The sequence below is a fragment of the Thrips palmi genome, unplaced genomic scaffold (assembly GCF_012932325.1).
Source record: "Thrips palmi isolate BJ-2018 unplaced genomic scaffold, TpBJ-2018v1 HiC_scaffold_18, whole genome shotgun sequence".
Taxonomy (NCBI): domain Eukaryota; kingdom Metazoa; phylum Arthropoda; class Insecta; order Thysanoptera; family Thripidae; genus Thrips; species Thrips palmi.
This window is the reverse complement of record NW_023144627.1, coordinates 15,420,920-15,443,647: the sequence shown is the minus strand read 5'-3', so window position 1 is coordinate 15,443,647 and position 22,728 is coordinate 15,420,920. Positions and strand designations below refer to the sequence as shown.

At 53.2% G+C, this 22,728-nt stretch overlaps 3 protein-coding genes across 3 annotated transcripts; 1 reads left to right on the top strand and 2 right to left on the bottom strand.

The window, feature by feature from the left end:
* Window positions 1–66: 66 nt before the first annotated feature.
* Window positions 67–3,055, bottom strand: LOC117645441 (juvenile hormone esterase-like). Its single transcript, XM_034385644.1, has 12 exons — window positions 2,914–3,055; window positions 2,744–2,828; window positions 2,519–2,663; window positions 2,249–2,386; window positions 2,039–2,183; window positions 1,769–1,954; window positions 1,474–1,697; window positions 1,170–1,341; window positions 870–1,087; window positions 576–726; window positions 378–507; window positions 67–298 (listed from the first exon to the last, which is right to left on the bottom strand). The coding sequence occupies exons 1-12, from the start codon at window positions 2,933–2,935 to the stop codon at window positions 121–123; spliced, it is 1,794 nt and encodes a 597-aa protein (XP_034241535.1). The 5' UTR covers window positions 2,936–3,055; the 3' UTR covers window positions 67–120.
* Window positions 3,056–3,186: 131 nt separating this feature from the next.
* Window positions 3,187–5,951, bottom strand: LOC117645442 (esterase E4-like). Its single transcript, XM_034385645.1, has 12 exons — window positions 5,783–5,951; window positions 5,612–5,702; window positions 5,404–5,545; window positions 5,186–5,335; window positions 4,962–5,106; window positions 4,700–4,885; window positions 4,429–4,634; window positions 4,161–4,341; window positions 3,878–4,092; window positions 3,653–3,803; window positions 3,457–3,589; window positions 3,187–3,389 (listed from the first exon to the last, which is right to left on the bottom strand). Exons 1-12 carry the CDS (start codon window positions 5,796–5,798, stop codon window positions 3,224–3,226), a joined length of 1,782 nt encoding a protein of 593 aa, XP_034241536.1. The 5' UTR covers window positions 5,799–5,951; the 3' UTR covers window positions 3,187–3,223.
* A 100-nt stretch (window positions 5,952–6,051) lies between these two features.
* On the top strand, window positions 6,052–16,644 carry LOC117644740 (protein sax-3-like; the record flags this gene model as incomplete). The annotated part of the gene is made up of 5 exons (XM_034384354.1): window positions 6,052–6,853; window positions 7,539–7,692; window positions 12,039–12,169; window positions 15,787–16,053; window positions 16,571–16,644. Coding segments are annotated over exons 1-5 (774 nt in total), but the record flags the coding sequence as incomplete, so codon positions are not given.
* Between the last annotated feature and the right edge of the window lie 6,084 nt (window positions 16,645–22,728).

Sequence of the window (22,728 nt, the reverse complement as noted above, 5' to 3'; positions counted from 1 at the left end):
TGAACAAGTTCAGAGAATGACTGACAAAAAATCTTTGGAATTTGGGATCGCAAAAACAGACAAAAATGCGTTTAAAATTTTATTTAAAAATGTATTTACAAAATAGTGGGCAGTGCAGGGTCATGGGCTTTTATTTGCTCGGTACGATGAGAAAATTTCTGACCAGATTTCAGCGTCTGCCGCGCTGCCTTTCCGTTGTTCTAGGTTTTCAGTTATCTCGAGATAGGTCTCCTCTCCTCCGTGAGTCACGGGCTGCCACTTGACTGTGATCTCGTCGTCAATCTTCGGCGTTGGGTTCCTGTAAAAATTACAAAAAAAAATAATTAAAATTTCTTCTTAGTTAGAGAAACGAGTTACAGGCCGATGCAAGTCCTCACCCTTCTTTGACGAAGTTCGTTATCATGCGGACGAGGCGCCGCGAAGCAACAGCTGCTGTGTTGTTTCCGTAATCGTACGTATACTTTTCTTTCTTCCATATGTAACCCATTTCATCTCCATGGACGACGTCTGAAGGAAAGTTTAAGCTCATAAATAATGTACTACTGAAATTTCCAAACTATCGGTTTTAAACGTACCAGACTGTAGATAATGAGGCAGGTATGTGATATCGTTGTTGTAATCTGATTTTAAATTGAACAGAAATGCAAAGGTTGGCTCTTGTATGTACTTTGATCTCAAACGAATGAAGTGGCTTGTATCTGCCATGATATAGGCCTGATGCAAATACTGAAACACAAAGAAAAAGGTAAACTGGTGATTGATTTCAAACTTCATGAAATCTTTTGAGCTTGTAATATTTGCTTTCTAAACTAACAAGAAAAAACTATTTTGCTAATGACAAGGAAGAAAAACTAAAAGCTTTCTTTTACCTTAGACATTTTGCAGTTTGTGCAGCATTCTTTGTCATTGTCATTTTTAAAGTAGAATTCTCTAAGTTTCTTGACAAAGTCGTCAACATTAACCGTAGGAACGTGTTCTTTTATCCGAAGCAACTCTTGGGTATCGCTCCCAGGCCTAATTGAGGGCGGCACGTAAGTTATTAAATTTTGGATATGCTCATTCAGTTGTGTTTCGTTCTCAAACATTCCTGGAAACAATCATACACTTGATAAAATTAAAAAACAATAATTAGAATGTAAAAATGTCAGAATTAAAGGAGTCTTTTTTACCTAACAAAGAGAAAAACCTTGTCCATTCCTGTTTTGTTTCGCCGATGATCATGGGAATGTTGTTAGCGTCTTTGTCAATGATGTAACTCTCTGCATCTTTTGTAATAAGTTTCTCTTCTTCACCTTGTTCTCGTTGTTCAATGTAAGGAGCATAAAAAAAGCTTATGTCCGTCTGCGTAAAAAATAAGAACAAAGTCGTTTTAGTTCTAAGTAGAGATAACTTTCCGAATCGAAATAATTACATATGCTGAAGAAAAATAGCTTAATCGTACTCCCCATGACATGCCACCACCTGTTAACTTACCCCAAGGCCCTTCGTCTCTTGGATTAATAATGTTGCATTTTCAGCGGCGTAGTAAAGATCCAAATAGTTAGCAGATTTAAAAACGCTTGTCATTGCTGATTTATCATCGGTTGTTGTGCCTGTAAGGTGCTTATAAATCGCTTTGGCAAACTCAATATGTTTGTTTGTGCTAGACCAACCAGAGACAGCTGTGCCACTTTGAATAATAGCAGCTCGAATCAAATCTAGAATTATGAAGTGAGATTAAAAACTCGTGAATATGTGCTCAATTTTTCGAGAATTAAGTGAATCTCACCTTTAGTTTGCGGCACAATTGCCAGCCAGCAGGCGCTCACGGATCCAGAAGAATGTCCTCCAAGCGTAATTTTTGAGGGATCCCCCCCAAAGTTTTCTATGTTTTCTTTCACCCAACGGAGGACATGTAGCTGGTCTTTCAAACCTGCGTTTCCTGGCAATTCATCCGTGTCCAGCGACAAACTAGCTAAAATTTTACAAAAGAATTAATTTTTTTATTGTATTTTAGATAAAACTTATTTGATCGGACAGTTAAAAAAAGGCATCTTACCCATTATTGCTGTCCTATAATTCATAGTTACAACAACAATGTCTTGCGTTATAAGAAAGTCGGGCCCATAACCATCGGCGTTACTGTTCCCGTGTTGAAAAGCACCTCCATGGATGAATACATACACGGGCAGTTTGGGATTGTTCTAAGAAATGAATAATTAAAAACTTCGCATCATCAGGAATAAGGCCTTAAATGTAGATTGCTTACCTCGGCCGATGGCATTTGTGGTGTGTACACGTTCATGTACAAGCAATCTTCAGAACCTACAAAGCCGTCTTGAATACAAGTGTTGCCCTCAGTGGTTGCAGGTCGGATTCCTTCCCATGGTGGCAACGGTTTTGGCCCCTAAAAATATTTTTAGGCTGTTATTGGTACAATAACCTGGATGCTCTTATTACAAAGAAACCGAGTGAGGACTAAAGAGTGCAAGCTCCCGTCTATTGGAAGAGTTGTTGACGAGGGATATTTTTTGCGTACCTTAAACCGAAGTTTACCCAGTGGCGGCTGAGCGTAGGGAATGCCCCGAAATGCTGCGTATCTGAAGTGTGCTGGGTCACCTGCGTCTACCCATTCTCCCGCCAGCTTTCCTTGTTTAGTGGTCGCAACTACCTCTTTTAAGGATCTGAACCGAAAACAAACAGCATAATTAATCACTCTTTTCCTACAAAGACATGAAGCAGGTGGCAAAAGAAAATACTGTACCCCGTATCTGCGCTTTGGGTCAAAAACACTGCGCACAATACAGCCACCAGTACAACTAAGATAATGGCACCAATGACAATCACTTCTGAAACCAAAGTAAAAAACGCAACGTGAAGGGATTATTTTTACCACAAAACTAGAAATGTTCCATTATTTTAACTGTTATTTACTTTTCTTTGTAGACATCGCCATTTTGCCTCCAAAGAAGGCGTCGCACTCGATGTATAGTTCTACTCAGACTGCGGATACTGCAGTTTGCCGCCTATTATGTAGTAAGCACGCCACCGCACTGATCGTGCCAAGTCGCGTGTTATCCTGCACCTTGAGAGGTGCCTGTGTTTATCGACGCACATGATGAAGCACGTTAGCAGCATGACTGTCCCCTTGAAAAGGACGCGTCATTCATGAGGCATTTTTGATAGGAAAGATGAAGATTCAACACACTGTTATTTTTTTTTAAGAATTTTATTTCTTTAAAAATCATTTTTTTCGGTATTGTTGGTACAGATTAAACCAGAACGGCATGTTAGGGCCTCCAATGTCTTCATCTTTTTCTTCTAGTTCCTCTTGAATTTCTAAGAACCTTATGCCAGTTACCCGATTTTCAGTTGGCTGCCACGTGAATTTGTTGTCGGGTGACGGTATCCTGTAATTTAGAGTATTTTGTGTGCCGATCTTTCAAGGCAGCCTTTTATTTGACTGTTATGACTTACCCAGTTCTAATATAGGAACCCCACATATTTGTCATACGCTGCAACGTGCGAGACGCAAGGTCATCTCCGTTAAGCTTTTGACGCAACCCGCTCATTCTCCAAATATAACCAAGCTCATCGCTGTGCACTGCGCCTGCAAAAGTAACGATTACGTTAACTTGATTTTTAACGAACTTTTGTGCATTTGAATACGCACCTCCGGCTGATTGATCAGGATCTACAAGAGCCGATATGCTATAGTCGCTTCGCAAGCTAAAACGATAAACATATGTTGTTGATAATTTACTGCTTGATCGCAGGTCCACTAATCGGTTGGTGTCAACTCCAATCACAATGTCGTCTAAGTACTGAAAAAATTATAAAATTATGTTTTTTATTAAATAAAAGAGAAAAAGAAACACGTACGTACATTATGTTTTACCTTTTTAAATATGCACGTCAAATTGCAGTTCATGTCCATACTTCGAAAGTAATTATGGTCTACAGCATCAGTTACGTCTGACCACTGAAAAGTAGGCGCGACGTCTGTCAATTTAAGGTACTCTATTGTGTCGATGTAAGGTATGATATTTTTTGGCAGTAGGTTTATTAAAGTCCTGATTCTGTAATTCATGAAATTGACATCCCCACCGTATCCTGCACAGAAAACAGTTTTTAAGCAAATTTGGCATTAAACAGCCAGTAAAAGTTGACTGGATGCTTACCGTAGGCATAATATCCTGCAAGCCATTCCCTGTTATTCATTCCCACAAACATTGGCTTTTGAGGGACAGTAGGATCAATTATCAACGTCTCGGGCGAGTTAGTTATCAGTGGCTTTTCTCCCCCAACTACTGGAACTCTCCGCTCTATTGATGGGGCATATGGAATTTGCGTGGCTAGTGTCTGTCGCAATTTTAAAAGTAACATTTTTCACAATCACTGATTTGTTTCTTACTCGCCTCATAAATGTAAGCTTTACGGTTCACTCACGTTTGATCTCTGAATCGCCATTGGCATGCTAGCTGCCATTAAATCTTTGGGTGGCAGCGACATGACAAGCTGGGCAAGCTCAGCGATAGTTATTGTTTTGTTTGCTAGTGCTCGTCCCAAATCATCTGCCACGGCAAAGTTGTCTTCGTTATAGCCAAAACTATGAAGTGCAGATCCACTTTCCAGTAGGACGCGTTTAAATAAATCTGAAAAAAATCTCATGTTGTATACTGAGTCTGCAGGCCATGCTGTAACAGAGTCGAGGGCCTACCTCTTGATTCGGGGAGAAGGGCCAGCCAATGCGCAGACACTGCTCCGGCTGACTGACCCCCTACGGTTATTTCGTTTGGGTCACCTCCAAACTTGGCTATGTTTTCCGATACCCATTTTAATGCAGCTATTTGATCCTTAATACCCGCATTTCCGGGCACGATTTCATTGTCTAAATTCAGAAATCCTTCAGGAGAACAAGCGAGGAAAATTAGGTGTCCGAAAACAGGTTGAGTTGACATTTTTGCCCTAGTCGCACTTACCGAAAACATTAAGTCGGTATTTTATTGTAACGACCACAATATTTTGCATCATTAGAAACTCGGGCCCGAACCAAGAATAATTTGACGTTCCAAATAGGAAAGTTCCACCATGGATGAAAAAATAAACAGGCAGCAACTTTTGGGTCTGCAAAACACAACGCTATCAGTTCAGCGTCCTTGTGCTGTCAAGAGATCGTGACGTCACCATTGTCATGATTGTGCACCTGTTCCGGGAGGTCGGGGCTGTACACGTTCAGATAAAGGCAGTCCTCGGAGCCGACTGCCTCAAAGGTCTCAGAGCTTTGCTGCCAACAGTCGGCGCTCTCCTCGGTGGCGTCTCTTGTGCCATTCCACTGCAGCGGTGGCCTTGGAGCCTTTGCACAAGAAAACAGTTGTGTGGTGCAATTCAATAACTTAAGATATTTTGCAGCGTTTGAATTACCTTGAACCGCAATGGGCCTACGGGTGGGTGCGCATAGGGGACTCCTGTAAACGCAGCAAACTGCTTTGCGTCTTCCGCACCGGACACGGGTAACCACTGGCCCTGCAAAACGCCTTCTTGAACCTGCACTGTGGGTGGATGCCTAAGGGAAAGATTTTCATTTTATTCTTACTCTCAAGAATGTTGTTTCCTTTACTGTTCAACTCACTTTCTGACACTGGCTGCAGGTGTCTGCAGTAGAAGAACCGTTGCCACCGCGACGCAAACCACAATTGTCACAACGGTTGCTATCCAACACACTGCAAACACCCGTGCCTTAGCGTTAGATTGCATGACAAATGCTCGCAGCGGTTCTGTTACACAAACTAATTTTACGCACCGTGTTTTCTCTTCATGGCTGATCGGAAGGACACAAAGGTAGCGTTGCTTCAAGAAATAAGAAACGGCCGAGGCACTCCACAGGCGAGTCTGCCTATCGCTATGTTGTAGAATCAGAGACTGAGCACGTACTGCAACAGAGAACCAAACTTTTCGTTATTGTGAAGGGCTTTGCCAGCAGAGCTCTCCTTGCCTTATCGAAGTGTGTAGGGGCGTCGAGTAGGGCGATACAGAAGTCCGACATTTTGTCGCCATTTTGATGGGATAATGATAAAGTGAATGGATATGTGTCATTGGAGCCCCTGTAGGGGTGTGTACTGTCTAGCCAATCTTGGATATCGTTCGTGTGAAAATCAGGCCACTGATACCACATCAACACCGTGAAAGATTTGGCCACTTTCCCTTACAAGAACGTCACGAAACCAGTTGATGGCGTTGTTGTCACGCCCGTACGCGCGCAGCGCGGTGCGACCCTCCTCCCTCGAGCTACATTCCTGTGGACTAAAGGCCTCCATCAACCTCTTAAAGTAATAGGCGCATGCTTGATGAGCATTAGGCAGTAATTTGTGATGGAATAGTTATTATTTTCTTTCACGACTCTTTCGTGCAAATTTCCGCAGTGAACTGGGCAAACTTTGCAAAACATGATAGTCGTGTAGACACTCCAACCATGTGAACGGCGTAGACCACAGACAAATTGTATGGGAGGCACGACAACCAGGTGAACCGTGTTAACCGGATGGTGCTCTGCTTGCAGGGGGCTACTCGCGGGCGCCGCGCATCTCGGAGCACCCCCAGTCGGTGGTGGTGCCTCGGCACGACCCCGTGACGCTCAAGTGCGGCGTGGAGGGCCTGGACGGCGGCAGCGTGGAGTGGTGGAAGGACGGCGCCCCGATCAAGACGCACGGGCCGTCGGCCCACCGCATGCTGCTGCCCGACGGCTCGCTCTTCTTGCTGTCCGCCACGCAGCGCAGCAAGGAGCGCAAGGACTCGGACGCCGGCGTGTACTGGTGCGTGGCGAGGAACGCCTTCGGCAACGCCACCAGCAGGAACGCCACGCTCGAAGTGGCCGGTAAGTCTAACCAATTGGTTAGGTTAGGTTCACGGTGAGAACGGTACCTGGATTTCTCAGGAAGCCTATGGTAGAGACGTAGGTGACTTCCAGGGAGTTCCTGGGAAAACCAGGTCCCGTTTTTACCGTGTTGAGGGCTAGAAGTAAGTGACGGAGATTAAAAAACGCCTAGGGAAATCAGGGAAAAAACTAAAGCAAAAGAGTCTGGCACATATTTTTAAAAACCGCAAGAAAAAATGATATTGCGCATAAATTCTCTGTAAATTGAATGGTCCGACACATTGCCATATAACACAAGGGGCAAGACAGGAACGTCACGGGGAAGAATGGCAAAAGAGGTGAATCACGCCGTTATCTGGCGTGAATCTGCCATTCGGATTGACGTTTTCAAGGCGTTTCGTGGGAAGAGTCATGCTAAAAACCGGTGTGACTCGGCGCTGAAAGATTGGCGCGTCTTCTGAGTCACGGCTATTTTTGGCCGTGACCTCTATTCGGCGTAACACTTTGCCCAGAAACGGCAGGAAGTCACGCTAATTTATTTTAAGTCTGACAAAATTTCAGAGAAAAACAAAAATAATGGTATTTCAACTGACATAAGAATTGTGACTAAAAATTGTTGCCGACACTGTGAAATTCATTATTGTTTTTTTGGCAGTTCTTCACTGTTTGTGTTTTCGTTTTCCAGTGCTTCGAGACACGTTCTCAACGGAGCCCCGCAGCATGCGGGTGGCCCAAGGTGACGACGCGCTGCTGGAGTGCGGGCCCCCCAAGGGGCAGCCGGAGCCCACCATCACCTGGACCAAGGACGGGGAGACCCTGGACCTGGACTCCAGCAAACGGTCAGTGCTAACGCCTTCGCGAAACGAAACAAGACGAAGGCGAGTCTCAGGGGCCGGGTCCGTTCAATACCGCGCGAATCGGTCAATAAACGGAACTTAGTCCATTACGGTCGAAATTTCCGGCGAGGCGGGGCCGCGGATAACAAAGAACTATGAAAAGGAAGGTAGCGTCGTCGGGTATAAACGAGACCCATGCAGCTCGCAGATTCGCCCCGCCGTAACTCAAGTGGACCATAAACGTCAGACGGGAAATAATCGTTTCAATAAAAGGTCTGGCCGGCACGCGGCCAAAGTGGAAGGAATTAAACTAGTTCCGACTGATTTACTCGGGCCTGGCGATCACTGGGGTAAAGTATGACCCAGCGTAATCGTCGCACCTGTGCCCGGACCCAAAGCGCACCGCGGACTCGACTCGGATCGGATAGAAACAGTGCGGTTTGGCGGAAGGGGTCGGTCTCGCGGGTCGCGGATATTTCGCAGTGCAGGGGCTGGGGCTTGGCAGTAGCCTCGAGCGGGGCGCGCTTGGACGCCCGCGAGGCACGTCACTGTACAATCGCCAGCAGACTGCTTCCGAGGGTCGCTTTCGTCGCTCTGTCTCTCCCGCACCGGCACGGGGCGCCCCGTGAGAGCGAGAGAGACAGAGACTCGGAAACGGCTCTGCAGTCGGGGTAATGTCGGCGAGGTGCTGCATGTCGGTCGGATCGCGCGGCCCGACCTAATCGACTTTGCACCTCGCCTCCCCTCGCGAGGCTAGGGCCGAGCCAGCAGCAGACTGATTCCGAGAGTCGTCGCTCTGTCTCTCTCGCGGTGCCTGCACGGGGCGCCCCGTGAGTGCGAGAGAGACGGAGCGCGGCCCGGCAGTGTAGCGGCAAGTGGCAAAGGCCAGACGCAAAGGGCGATTGCAAATGGGGTATCGAGGGGAGCTCCACTGGCGGAAGGGACCGGTGGGGCGGGAAAGGGGAAAGGGACTGGGGGAGTGGAGAGAGGGCCGCAAATAAAAGGGGAGGGGGTTTCTGCAGGAATTAGGCGAATGCCCGGGGTCGCCAGGTGCGAAAGAGGATTAGATTGTTGCCCTTCCCGCAGGTGTGACTCGCAGTGTGCCGCCGCCGAGTGCCGTTCGAAATGGCGCGCTTGCAGTGCAGCAGCGCTTCCAGATTCCGGAAGGGTTAAAAAGGAAGCGGAGCGTCCCGCGGGACGACTTGTCCGCTCTCATCATGAGTAACGGGATCGGGGGAAAGGGGGGGGGGACTCGGCGCCGCGCAGCGCCCGGAAAGCCCCGAGGATCAGCCCGGAGGATGTGGGGAGGGGGCGGGGGAAATGGACGGATTAGAGGTACGATCGCGTCGTATACCTGTCAGGCGGCGCTCCAAACTTCACGTGTGAAGAGGAAATGATGGCAGCGTGGGGACGTCGGGCCGTCCCTCGCGCAGACACACACACACACACACACACACACACACACACACACACACACACACACACACACACACACACCCGACTAAAACGCGAAAACTCGTAGACGCTCCCCGGCAGAACATTGACTTGTGTGATTGTTGCGGGATGGCAGGCCAATGGCAGGCCGATGGCAGGCCGATGGCAGCCAATGGCAGCTCGGGGTTATCTCGGGGCAAACCGGATCGTATCGGTTGGTGTTCAGGTGGGGCCCGGCGCGGGGCTCGGCGCGGCTCTGTTTACCCTCCGCTACGCGCTCCCCTGCGAGCACCTGATGCCCTGCCGTGAGAGTGAGGGAGAGAGAGAGGATAGCCCTTATTGTCGGCGAGATGGAATTGATTGGAAACTTGTCTTGCTATTGATGTTGCGAAAATTGGCACTCGGGCTCGTCGAGATAGAAGGGCGAGGGGAGGGGGCAGCTTCGGAGGGGCAGCGGCATATTTGAGCGGAAGTGTCTGCGAAGCGAAAGCGGCACGGACTTAAATTGTAAAGTCTCTGAGGTACCTCCAGGCGGCCCTGCTGTCATCGCCCCGGCTTGGCTCGCCCGGCCCGCCCGGCGCGCTCGGCTCTGCCGTGATTACATTTTATACGTGGAATAAAACGCGAGCACTGCCAGGCAGGGCCGGGCAGGGCCGGGCAGGGCGAACAAGGCAAAAGGAGAGAGAAAAAAAAGTGAGCACCGTTTGCGCGCTTAACCCAAGGGCTAGGTCGACCGGTCATTTTACTGGTCCCCCGAGAGACTTGTAGCGCCAGTGCTACCCCTCCCCTCCCCTCCCCTCCACTTCCTCCTCCTCATCCTCTCGGGTCCCTATTTTTTCCTCCCAGTGTATCCCTCTCTGATTCCGCCTGTTTGCCGCCCCACTTCCATCCCGACGGCCGTTCCGCTGCGTTTTGCTCCAGCTTGCGTCCATTCTCGCGTGCTGCCAATTATTTAGTTTGGCGAGTCGGACTATTTTTTTTTTGGAAATCCATTGCAAATAGAAACAAATGCGGTTGAGGAACTTTCTAAAGATATGTTGCAATCTCTGTTTTTTTTTTTTGTAATAAGTTGTCCGGCAGTTTTCAAAATTTTGCTAAACAGTGCGTGTTTGCGGAACACAAAACACAACGCCCGGTTAGCCGTAACCCAGTTCGTGGCCTCATGACTTCGTAACGTCAGCTCCAGGCCGGTCCCCCGCCAGCACCACCTCGGCTCCGATGGAGCGCTGCCCTTGCCCTGCCAGTGGGCTGCCACAGGGCACTGTCCCGTCTCGCCTCGCCCCCCTCGTTTGGAGGTCTGAAACCTCTACTCAGCCGGCCTCATTCTGGTTCCCCAAGTTCCCCTCGCTACTCCCTGAAGTGCCTTTGCTTAGTGTTCTTACCCTGGGCCGGCTACGCTACGGCTAGACCCACCGGCGTGGCGGCCCTGTTGACGTTCTCCAGGGCCGTTACCTTGGAGAGGAGAAGGCTTCTCGGCCTGTCCGGGGAGAAAGGAGAAACGCGTTAAGGACTTTTGCTTTCCTCGATGGAAACCGGACTGTCCCGAACGGGGTGCTCGATTGTGTTGACCGTGCCCTTCCCGCCACATGATGAGCCAGCATGCCACGTCGGACGGACGAACGGACGCCACAGGCAGATGGCGTATTGTGCGCCGCGGCTTCTGTACCTGTCAGGCTGACTGCAGGCTGCAGGGCTGACAGTACACAGTGGGCCAGAAGACCAGCGCAGGTGGTCAAAACCCTAGACACGTTCCGAGCTCGGAAAGCTGTTAAAGTGTCGGAAATTCAATATGGTGACTTTGAGCAGCCACTGCGTCAAATTTAGTTGCGGTCATAGGCCTTTCTCGACGCCTTACTATTCTGAAGACCCTACTCTTTCATGCCCTGCCTCGGGAAGGCTTTGACCGCTAAAAGTTTGGGAGCAGTAGTCTCGCAAAAATGGTCAAAAAGTGAATGAATTTCAGAAAATCACCGTTTTTGCTGACTTTGAGAGGTCACTGCACCCAATTTAAATGCGGTCAAAGGCCTACCTCGACACCTTACTATTCTGAAGACTCTACTCTTTTATGCCCCGCCTCGGGAAGGCTTTGACCGCTGATAGTTTGGGAGCAATGGCCTCGCAAAAAAGGTCAAAAGTGATTGAAAGTGATGTTGATTATTTCACTGATTACCAGGGTTGTTAAAGTTAATTTAACGATTAACGACGATAATCGATTTTCGATAAGTTAATTTATCGGTTAACGTTAACTCGATAACATCCTGCAGACCAGTTATCGTTATCGAGTTATCGTTAACACGATTCCGGTTAACTTATCGATTAACTAAAGTAACTAATTCCCCAAAACGTAGAAATGCCCGCAAAATTTTTCAGAAAAAACGTTCTGACCTTCGTGTTTTTGTGCCACTGGCACTTCGCCGTGCCCCGACGGTAGTGGTAGGTTAGGTCAGTACTGGGAGTAAGTCGTCGCTAGTCACTTACTAACGCGCTAGTCAGTCAGCATAAGTTTGTAGAATTTTTAATTTTGATCTTTTCAACTCCCTATTCCTGATTGTATTTATTTTATCATTTAAAGATCGGTAATGCTACATATTAGTCCAATTAGATACTTTTGAGCATTTAATGTTGTGTTTTATTTTCCTTCATTCCCTCATCCAATTTTTTTAAAAAGTTAGTTACTTTTAACGATTTTCGTTAAAAGTAACTTATCGATAACTCGATAACGTGGCCGAAAGGTGTTAACGTTAACTAGTTATCGTTAACAGGGGTCGGAAATTAACTTAACGATAACTCGATAACCAAAAAAATTAACTTTAACAACCCTGCTGATTACCCACTAGACGTGCAATGATTACGTATCTTGAGTTGGGTACCTCTTAGATGCAATGTTGTAACCAATGCCGTTTTCTTTGCCACAGGTTCCGGCTGGCGGACGGATCCAACCTGGCCATCGAGACGGTGCACATCGCGGACCGTGGCATCTACCAGTGTGTCGCCACCAACATCGCGGGCAGCCGGGAGTCCAAGGAGGCGCACCTCACCGTTAATGGTGAGTTCGTTACTTCTCACCAGTGTAGTCGCAGACAAGTCGCAGACAATCTCCTCTGCCGGGGCTCAGAGGCGGCTCAGCGTACCCCTCGCGTTGCTCACCGAGCCCCGTACCGAAAACGAGAAAAAAGAGAGAGAGAGGGAGACTACTCGTATTGTCGGCCACGATGTAAGCCGAGACGAATCAAGAGGGCTGGATAAGCACTAGACTTTTCCTTCTTTATGCTGGGTGAACACTGGCCGGGCAGACAGCTGCTTCAGATCTCGCTTTGTTTTGATGTGCCACCCCCCGGGCCCCGGGCCCCGGCTGGAGGCTGATGCCGAGCCTCCGTTCTCTCCGTCTCTCTCGCACTCGCGGGGCGGTCCGTTGGGGTGCGAGAGAGAGGGCGGCCAGGCGGAAGCCGCCCGTGTCCGGACACTTCCTGCAGCCTCATCACCGAGGCAGTGCGGGGCCGGGCGTAACTGACGGGCCTGCCGGCTGCAGTTACGCTGCTCAGCGAGCCAGTCGCTCCGTCTCTCTCGCACCCCTTGGGCGCGGCCCGTGCGAGCGAGAGAGACGGACTCCCTTTGTTCCGTCACGGTTGACACAGCAGGGCTTGGCGGCGCTTGGTGCTCCACGGTGTGAGGAAGGGTTGGCGTGCCACGCCACGGCACGCAGACCAGCTGCTGGGCCCGAGTAAGTAATTGCAACAATGCGTGCAACCTTAGTCGCGCCACCAACAGCAGACGCGATGCCAGAACACAAATAAAAACCGAAAACACTCGTACTTGAGCGGGTGTTGAACCCACGACCGCGTCGGAACGGGACGTCATTCGCTGCGTTACTGCGGCAGCGCAGTGCGGAGCATGTTAATGAGAACACTCCGATTGGCCTACAGTGGGGTAACTCGGCGTCGTCGCAGCAGTTACGGCACTGTAGACGTCTGGGAGGGAGAGAGGGTGGGCTGCTGGGGGAACGGGATGACAAGGGGTGGTGAGAGGTCCTGGGTATGAAAGGATACGAGGAGATCCTCAGCGCCCGGACATCACCCATTGAACATTCTCTTCATGTCGTCCCCCACCACGACGACGAACCCATTATCACCCCCCCAATCCCCCCCCCCTCTCTCTCTCTGTCTCTCTCTCTCTCCCTCAACATCATCCTCGCGGTGCGTTAGCGACAGTCCAGCGGCAAGGCGTTAGCGTGGCACCGCCCGCCCGATGACACTCTGTCTCTCTCTCCCTTCCTCTCTCTCCCCTTTTCTCTCTCTCCCTCTCTGCCTCTCTCCCAATAATACGAATTGAAACCAGCCGCTGATTGCTCTGCCCTTTTTATTATGATTCGATCCGATCGCAGCGCGGCGCCACGTCGCACCTCTAAATGCCCCCAGCTTCCGGCGCCGTGCCGCTCCCCGCCACTTCTTCACACTCTGCCGATAAAAAAAAGAAGAAGAAGGTGGAAATAAGAAAAACCGCAGCCATATTTATTATTTCCCCCCGCCCTTTTTTTTCGGCGGACCATTCATCTATTCATTCCTTGGGCGCCGACGACTGAATTCGCGTAGATTGCCACATTTCTGCCGATGCGATGCCGCTGTGCCCTTCGATTACATTACTTTCGACGGCTTTGAATGAATGTGCTTTTCTTCCTCGTTTGATTGTGTGTGTTTAATTCTTTTCGGGTGGGGACCCCCTGCCCCACCCAACCGCGCCGAGTTCGTTTAAATGGCCGAACTTCTTTTGATGGCCGTTCTTCGGGAGCGCGTTACTCAACTCGTGTCAAAACTGGAACGAGCTCGCGGTGTAGCGCGCGGGTCGTTCGGGATCCCCGTCGGTTAATTTGCAGACGCGTCGCGTTTCATGCGCGCCACTTTCTCTGCCCGTGTAGGGACCTCCTCGCCTCCTTTCATAAAGCGCAACCCGACCTGGAGGACACTGCCGAAAAGACAGAAAGCATTGTCTCTAGATGCATCACACAGTGGGTCAGCGAACACCGGTGCAGGCAGTCAACGAAGTAGCGGACGTGTTTTGAGCTCCAGAGTCGCTCGAGCCAAACGGTTTTTTTTTAGATTTTTCTAGTCTTTTCTTTGCAATGTCGAGACATAAAAGCAGGAAACGAAACCCGCGCGGCAATGCGCGACGCGATGCATGTCTATTCTTTTTCCATATTTCCCCAGATCCATTTTAGATAAAGCCCCGCAAGCGTCGTATATGCAAAGCGTGATGCACTCTAAAAAGCCTCCACTGCGCTCGCTGCACTCGCTGGTGCACTGGGACCCCGAGTTGAGTCGCCATGCATTCGACTCGCATTCTTCGTTCCCATTCGCCGACATGACACTATCTTGGGCAGTGCAAGGCGCGCCCGGTGAAGCAGTCAAAGCGGTTGTGTTGTTCCGGCTCTCTCTCTCTCTCTCTCTCTCTCTCTCCTCTCTCTCTCTCTCTCTCTCTCTCTCTCTCTCTCTCTCTCTCTGTGTGTGTCTGCGCGTCCCAGACGTGTTAGTGGTCGGTGGCCGGCTGGGTAGTTGGCCGGAAAATAGAAGAAGAGGTTCATTCTGGTTGGGCTGGCTGGCTCTGGCTGGTGTGTCTCGGCTGGGCTGGGGAAGGCTGGTCCAGTGTAGTGGTCTGGGATGTGGGTCCTTGTGCAGCGAGTGTGGCTGAGAAAATGGGTCAATCCGGCGGCAGAGGAGGTCTGCAGGCCTTGGCGAGTCTAAGAAGACAGCCATCGATCCACTGGCGAGTGGATTAAAATGCAGACGCATTTTCTGGCAGTGTAGCGTGCCGCTGGCCCGCTGGCTTGTTGTTGGGGGCGGGCTGTGAGGAATTGGCCTCCTGAGGGTCGGGAGGACCATGTCTTGCTGCTAACTTGTGGGGCGCAGAGGCTGGCTCTCTTGGCCGACGGCAGCCGACGGCAGCAGACTGATTCCGAGAGTCGTTTTCGTCGCTCTGTCTCCCTCGCACCTACACGGGGTGCCCCGTGAGTGCGAGAGAGACAGTGCGACGAGAACGGCAGGCAGCCCGACGGCATGCCGTGCCGTCAACATGCTGGAGGTGTTTGCTAGCAGCAGCTGTGGGAAAGCATCAATTTCTCCCTGACGCATCATGGAAATGGGTGGGAGGGGAGCGTCGGCTCGCGGAAGGCAAAAAAGAACAAGAAACCGGGACTCGAACCTACGCTGCGTTTTGTTCTCCAGAGTCGCTGAACGGGACTCGAACCGAGCGTGTGACCCCACCGATAGATTCCTCGTTCGGAGACCAATCCATTGGTGGGGTCACACCGAGGGGGTAACGACTTCGGGAATCCGGCTGACAGCAAATTGGTAATCCGTAATCCGGATAACCCGAATTTTTGAGTAATCCGGTAATCCGGGGAAATTTTGAGGTAATCCGGTAATCCAGGAATTTTTTTGTTGTAATCCGGAGGTAATTTGGGGGTAATCCGGGGTAATCCGAGGTAATCCTTAATCCGGCTGACACGAAATTTACCAGTCGTTACCCCCTCGGGTCACACGTTCGGTTCGAGTCCTGTTTAGCGACTCTGGAGCTCAAAACGCGTCTGGAATTTTGGCCGCCTGCACCGATCTTCTGGCCCACTGTGCGCCTCGCCCAACGAGTGATGACTGTTGCTTCTTCGTTTTACAGTGAAGCCGTACATCGTGGCGGGCCCCGTGGACACCATGGTGCTGGCGGGGTCGGCCCTGGAGCTGGCCTGCCGCGTGGGCGGCGACCCACTGCCCGACGTCATGTGGCGACGGGAGCGCGGCAGCATGCCCCTGGCCAGGGTGTCCGTGCTGGAGGACCGCACGCTGCGGGTGCACTCCGCCACGCCCGACGACGCCGGCCTCTACATCTGCGAGGCCGACAACCCCGTCGGCACCGTGTCCGCCTCGGCCAGGGTCGTCATCCACTGTAAGTACCTCCGCAGTACACTGTTCGTCAGTTTGGGTAAAATCATGCAGTTTTCCTCGTGGTGTAGGGCCTGGGGTGAACATTCTTACTGCGTACCGAGATGCGCAGCACCGCCTTAACGATCTTAACGACCTGCAAGTGGCTTTTGCTGGGTTGGCTGTGCCCCGGCCGACGATAGACAACGGGCTTATGTGGTCGCCGTGTGGACACTGGACCCATTACGGCGTCCTAGCTGACTCAGAGGTGCGGGGCCTCGTCCAGGGCCGGGCCCTCCGAGACGCCGCCACGGCCACCGGCTGCTCTCAACCCGAATATGAATGTGCCTGTTTTGTGTCTGTTTTGAGCTCTAAAGTCACTGAAAGGGACTCGAACCAGACGTGTGACCCTACCAATGGATTGCTCTCCTCAAGAGGAATCCATTGGTGGGGTCACACGTTCAGCTCGAGTCCTGTTAGTGACTCTGCAGGTCAGAATATGAATGTGAATGTAGGCTGAGTGAACGTGAATGTGTCCGCAGCGCTGCCGTCGCTATCGCTGCGTCCGCGCGACATCAGCGTGCCGCTGGGCCGCGACGCGACCTGGGAGTGCGCCGCGGTGGGTGTGCCCCGGCCCATGGTGTTCTGGGCGCTGGAGCCGCCCCCGATGCGCGCCGCCGCCCCCGCCCCCGACGCCCCCGACGGCCCGGACATCCCGGACGCGCCGCCCCCGCCGCCGCCACCGCCGCCGCACGAGGCCTCGCCGCTGGACGACGCGCAGGGTCGCCTGCTGCTCTTCAGCAACGAGAAGAAGGGGCGCTTCGCCGCGTCCACGTCGGCCGTCGGCAACGCCGTGCTCGTCCTCAAGGTGAGCATTGCCGTCATCCGTCTCTCTCGCACCTGCACGCACAGCGTCCCGCAGCAGCGGCCTGATTCCGAGAGTCGTCTTCGTCGCTCTGTCTCTCTCGCACCTACAGGGAACGCCTACGGGTGCGAGAGAGACAGAGTGACGAAAGCGACTTTCGGAATCAGGCCGCTGCGAGACGCAGCCTGACGCGGCACCACGGTGTGTCGGGGTAAATGTTGACTCGCGGAGGCAAACACCGAGGGGGGGGGGCTCATGTATCGACATGGGAGCTAGTGCCTGTTATTGGAGACGCTGGGCTTGTAGTGTAGTGGCGCTGCCTGGCCTGGCGCTCTGGCGGTACGCAGCGTGTCGCTGTGGCGCGCTGCGGCGGCTAAGCAACCCCAATGTGTGTCGTCGCTGTGGCGGGGTCGTTTGCCGAAGCCGACCACCGCCGAGAAACTTCTCGTGCCCCCTCCTCCCGGTTATCATCATTATTATTACTACTCCTTATTATTAAAAGTAATAATTATTCCAGGGAAAAGCCGCTTGCATAAACTAGTTTGAAACGCTGATCAAAATTTAACGAAAACGTGTTTTTTTTGTCCTGCTACTTTGCCGTTGAGGAAACTTGGTGGGCCTTGACGCGGTAGTGTCTGATGCTAATTTATTTAATCCGTCGGCCGCCACGCTCGGCGCCGGGGACTTTGTTGTACTCTGTTTTAATTCTTCGCCCTCGTCCACGCCCTCGTGCAGGCCGGCCGGGCCAGGGACGGGACAGCCCTTGCCTCGTCCTGCCTTGCCCCCAATCACCCAAAACGGGCGCTATTTTTTCATGTGAGGAACGTGACAAGATCCCTTCTCCTCCAAGCCCCTGCCTCCCCTCGTGTATCCAGTCCACACGAGCTGCGATAAATTGCAGGCTTTGCCCCCACCCCGCCCCGCCCCGCCGTGTTGGGCCACCGTCCCTAAACCCTTTGCCGGACGTAAAGTGGACAGCGGGACCGTGGCGAGGCCGGCCGGCACGGGACACTACACTGGGTGCCTCAGCATTCCCGCGCCAGCCTCACCAGCACACTGAGACAGAGCGACGAAAACGTCTCTCGGAATAATCAGACTGCAGCTAGCGCGGTTCCGCGTCGGTCACTCCATTTGCGATGCGTGTGAATTCTGGCAACGCTGCAGCTACTGTTTCACGGTGGGCGGTAAAATTGCAAAGGGGAAATTTTTCTTCTTTTTTTCGGCCTGGGAAAGGGAAAAATGCGGAAAAATGTCTGACGGTGGGGCGGTGCGTCGGGGCGCTGCAGTGCGGGCTGCAGGTAGACGTCCCAGGGCCCAGGCACGTAGGGCCTTCCATATCTGGTCTCATTCTTTTCCTTGCGGCAAGCCGGCGGGGCGGGGCGGGGCGGGGCGGGGCGGGGCCTCCCCTCGGCCCGTATCGCTCCCCTGGCCTCGCTTGCCGCCAAGCCTCACGGCTGACTAGTGCTGCCGAAATGCACGGTGATCCCGAGCCGCGCCGTTACACAGCGTGCACCGCACGGTCGGCTGCCTTCAGTCGCGGTGAAAACAAATGTTGCTTTGGGAAAGATCGCGCCTTGCACGCTGGGAAAAAGAGCAAAGTTTAAACTAAAGTCTTCCATTTTCTAATGCCAGGTAAACGTCAGTTTTCTCAAAGTTAAAAGCAATAATTTTACCAAAAAATTCTTTTTTGAATGAAAAGGATCGTTTTCCTTCTTTGAAAGCTGTTTTTCTCGGGAACTACGTCTTTTTCCCGCAGCGCTACTGATCGGGCTGGCCCGGCGCGGGGCGGGGCGGGGGACCCTCTTTTCCCTTTATCAAGGCGGGGGATGGTCACTAGAACGCCGTGTGGCGGGGCTGCGTGGCGGGCAGGGGCGTCCGGGCGCCTCTTGCACGGCCGATAGGGGACGAGGGACAGGCAGCTCGGGACAAATCACCAGCACCCCCTCTGGGGCCCCGCCAGGCCCCGCCAGGCCAGGCCCCGCCAGCGCGCCTCTTCAACAAGCAGGCTGCGGCGGCGTCGGGCCGCCGGGTAGGCAATCCCGTGCACGGGTGTCGGGCGTGTTGCCTACCCAGCGGTTCGCAGGCGCGCATCCGACCGCCTGCCGGGTAGGCAACCTCATGCACGGGTGTCGGGCGTGTTGCCTACCCGCTGGTTCGCAGGCGCGCTGCGTTGTCTGACCGCCAGCCAACCCCATGCACGGGTGTCAAGCGCGTTGCCTACCCACTGCTTTACAGGCGCGCTGATGCGTAAGCAACCAAGTTGTCTTTTTCCCTGGGTGCTTCACAGTGCAGTAGCGCCCCCGCTTCCGACTCGGACTCCACTTTCCTGCGGAATGGAATCCCCTTTATCAGATATCGCCTACACTGTGACCGGCTCGCTGCACCGCCGCCAAATGCAACGCGCTGCAGCGAATCGCATGGCAAGGGGAACGCTATCTGTACACGCTGTCTGGCGTCTCGGGTATGGCCGCGCGGTCAGCGACGTGGAGTCCGGGCCTCGAGGTCGGTGGTTCGAATCCGCCCCGATCCATCCCTCTTTTTTTTATGTCGCGCGTGCGTGGTGGAATGTGACGCGTCACGGCTGGGGCCTGATCGAGTCGCCGCCCTTCCAGATAGTTGCATCAGTGTCACGGCACGCCCTCGTCACGCCCTCGTCACGCCGCGACGATGGCTGTCGGTCTAGTGCCGTGTGACGAATCGTTTTCCCACATGTTTCTCCTGGTGTTTCGCGTCCCCCCCCCCCGTTTTCGGGGGTAACTTGCCGTTGCGCCTAGCGACCAAGTCATCTCCATGCCGTCCCCCTGCGGCTCGCAGTAACTGGACTGTCTAACCAAGGAACCCGCGGCGGGATCGGGTTAGCCAGAATTACCATAACAGCAACACAGAAAAAAACGGAGTGATGCGGAGCCAATACAAGCAGGAGGGGAAAAAAACGAGGGGAAAATGGTGTGAGGCGGGCGAAGCGACCCACGAGGGTGCCCCAAAAGTTGTGCGTGTTTAGACACGCTGCGACATTCGATTCGTCCCCTGCTCCATCTTCGTCACGCCGGGCCAGCCTGGCAGTCACACCGTGACACTCCTTTTACGTTGTAGGCTGATTCCGAGAGGCGTCGCTCCGTCTCTCTCGCACTCGTGGGGCGTCCCGCGTAGGTGCGAGAGAGGCAGAGCGACGAAGACGACTCTCGGCACCAGTCTGCTGGTAAGGCCGGGTAAGGCGCTGAGAGGCCCCTGTAAGGGAGCGAGTGAGTCTTTGGCGAGTCGCTGGGCCTTGCCCGCTGAGGTGTCGTACGCACAATCCATGGGAAAGACTACTCCAATCGCCGTGACACTGTTAAAACCGTCATGGAGCACTTGACTTTACCTTCAGCCATTTTGAAACATCGCCAGTCACGATTTTCTTGGTCAAATCACCGAAACCCACTGGATTATTTCCGACTCCAATCTTTTTAGAGTGTAAGCCCGCTGATGTGGGGATGCAGGTGTACGCGAGGCCGGCGGCGGGTTTGAGTATTTCGCCACCGTCAGAGGATTAAGTCTCCGGCGACTCTAATGCATGCCACGGTGTGGCGGACGGCGAAGGCTTCGAAAGGAAATGTCGGATCATCCCATGCAAATAGGGGCAGCTTGCGTGTCCCGTGTCCGCGAGGGTGGCTAGGCAGGACAGGCAGGGGTGGAGCAGCGAGAGGGAGAGAGAGAGAGAGAGAGAGAGAGAGAGAGAGAGAGAGAGAGAGAGAGAGAGAGAGAGAGAAGGGTGTGCGGCGAATCTCGCTCCCACTTACCACACTCTGCTGTGTTTGCCTGCCTTCCTGCCTCAATCCCCTCCCCCCTCCCCTCCCAAAACGGAAGGCCGCGGGCTCGAACCAAGGCGTGGCCTGGGCGTAGCCGCGTGCTGGTAAGTGGTCCGTTGCCGGAGGGGGCCCCGGCTTCGGCCGTGTTGCATGTTTGGATGGCTCCGACCAGAACACACACATGCTCACACACACACACCCGCTGAACCCCCTCCGCCCCTTTTTGCCTCACACACAGACACACACACACACACACAAAGCGATGCCCTCTTTCACCTATGGGGACGGCAACGGCGGCAGTCATCCCAAGACATTCCGTGGCCTTTTATTCGCCCCACCACGTGTGAGAAATGGAACATTTTCCGCCCCCCGCCCCACTTCCTGGCCCTGCGAATAGAAATAAACAAACCGACAGCAGCACAAGGCTAGGGGTGGAAAAAAACGCGCGAAAAGAGGATTGCTGTATAGTGTGGTGGTTGTCGTAGTCGCGCGCGCGTTATACGTGCCACGAGCAGCACCTGCATTGCAAAAAAGAAAAGCGGAGCTAAAAAAGTGAAAACGTTCTAAAATAAAATACAACTAAAAAAATATGCCGTGTAGTGCGGTGCGCGCGTGCAAATCCCCCGAAGAAGCACGCGTTGTGTAGGCAGCCCGCACTGCAGCGAGAGCTAAAAATACCCCTCCTTTTCCCCCTTCTTCTCGCGATGTTTAACAATGGGAACGTCTGTTTTGCCTTTTCGTACGACTAGTGTGGGGTTTTCGTGACGTTTTCCATGAATTTTGCAATGGGTTTTCTTTGAAATTCTCCTCTCCTCAAAAAAGAAACAAACAAAATGAAAGTCAAGTTTGATTGTTGGCAATTAAATGAAAGATAAAATTGATTGGTGTTTTGGAGTGTTTGGCGTGCTCCTCGTCGGCTCGGCGCGCCGAAACGAGACAGCGGCCTCTTCTGGGCGGCGCGAGTCCAGGCGCGGTGCCGGCCGTACATCGCCGCCCAGTTGGGTGCGGATAGCGCGCTTCGGCCGCCCAGAGACTCTCCCGGAGAGACGCGGCCAGACTTGTAAAAATTTACGATCGGCCGAGGGAGTAGTTTGCGGGGCGTGTCGCGGCGGGGCTGCGGGGGCCACGGTCCGGTGCGCTGGCAGGGGGCGGCTGCGTCCGAGCGGCCCCCAGCTGGGGCGAGGGCCCCTTCGGAAGCCCTTCGGACACCCTCTGGGCTGGGCGCGCCCCGCCGCCCCGCCGCCCCGCCGCCACGGGCCGACACGTACACTTAAGCCCCAAGTGGGGCCCATCAGAGGGGGCTCTCCTATCGGACCCCTCTTGGACGGGGTAGGTTTTGGGGCGGGCTGTAAGTCGGCCGGACGGACGGGGAGGCGTAGCGTCTAGCGCCCCCTCGGCCAGCACGGCCAGCACGGCCAGCACGGCCAGCACGGCCAGCACGGCCAGCACGGCCAGCACGGCCAGCACGGCCAGCACGGCCAGCACGGCCAGCACGGCCAGCACGGCCAGCACGGCCAGCACGGCCAGCCGAGAGGAGCGGCGGACGGGCGGCCAGTTTGTTTGACTAAGGCGCTCGCCACGTCGGGTACACTCGCAGCCAAAAGGGCGGCCGTGCTGCCAAAAGAGCCCAAACCAAGGCACGCGTATCAACCACCTATTCTTGGCTGAAACATCGAGGTGTACACTCTGAACTTAAACCTCTGGGTATGTACATTCAGAGCCAAAGCCTCCAGGTGCACTCTGAGCCGAACTCTCGAGGTACTCTCTCAGCCAAAATGGCGAGGCGCTCTCAGCCAGGGTAGTCTCGTTCATGACCCCGTCGGGGACAAAGCCGCGTCTAGCCGACCGTAATTGGCGCTGCAGTGTGCGTGCACTTAGTCGAGACGAGTCGTGGCGGCGCACAGTGGGCCAGAAGACCGGTGGAGGCGGACAAAACTCAAGACGCGTTTTGAGCTCCAGAGTCGCTAAATGGGACTCGATGTGAGCGTGTGACCCCACCAATGGATTCCTCGTTCGGAGAGCAATCCATTGGTGGGGTCACACGTTC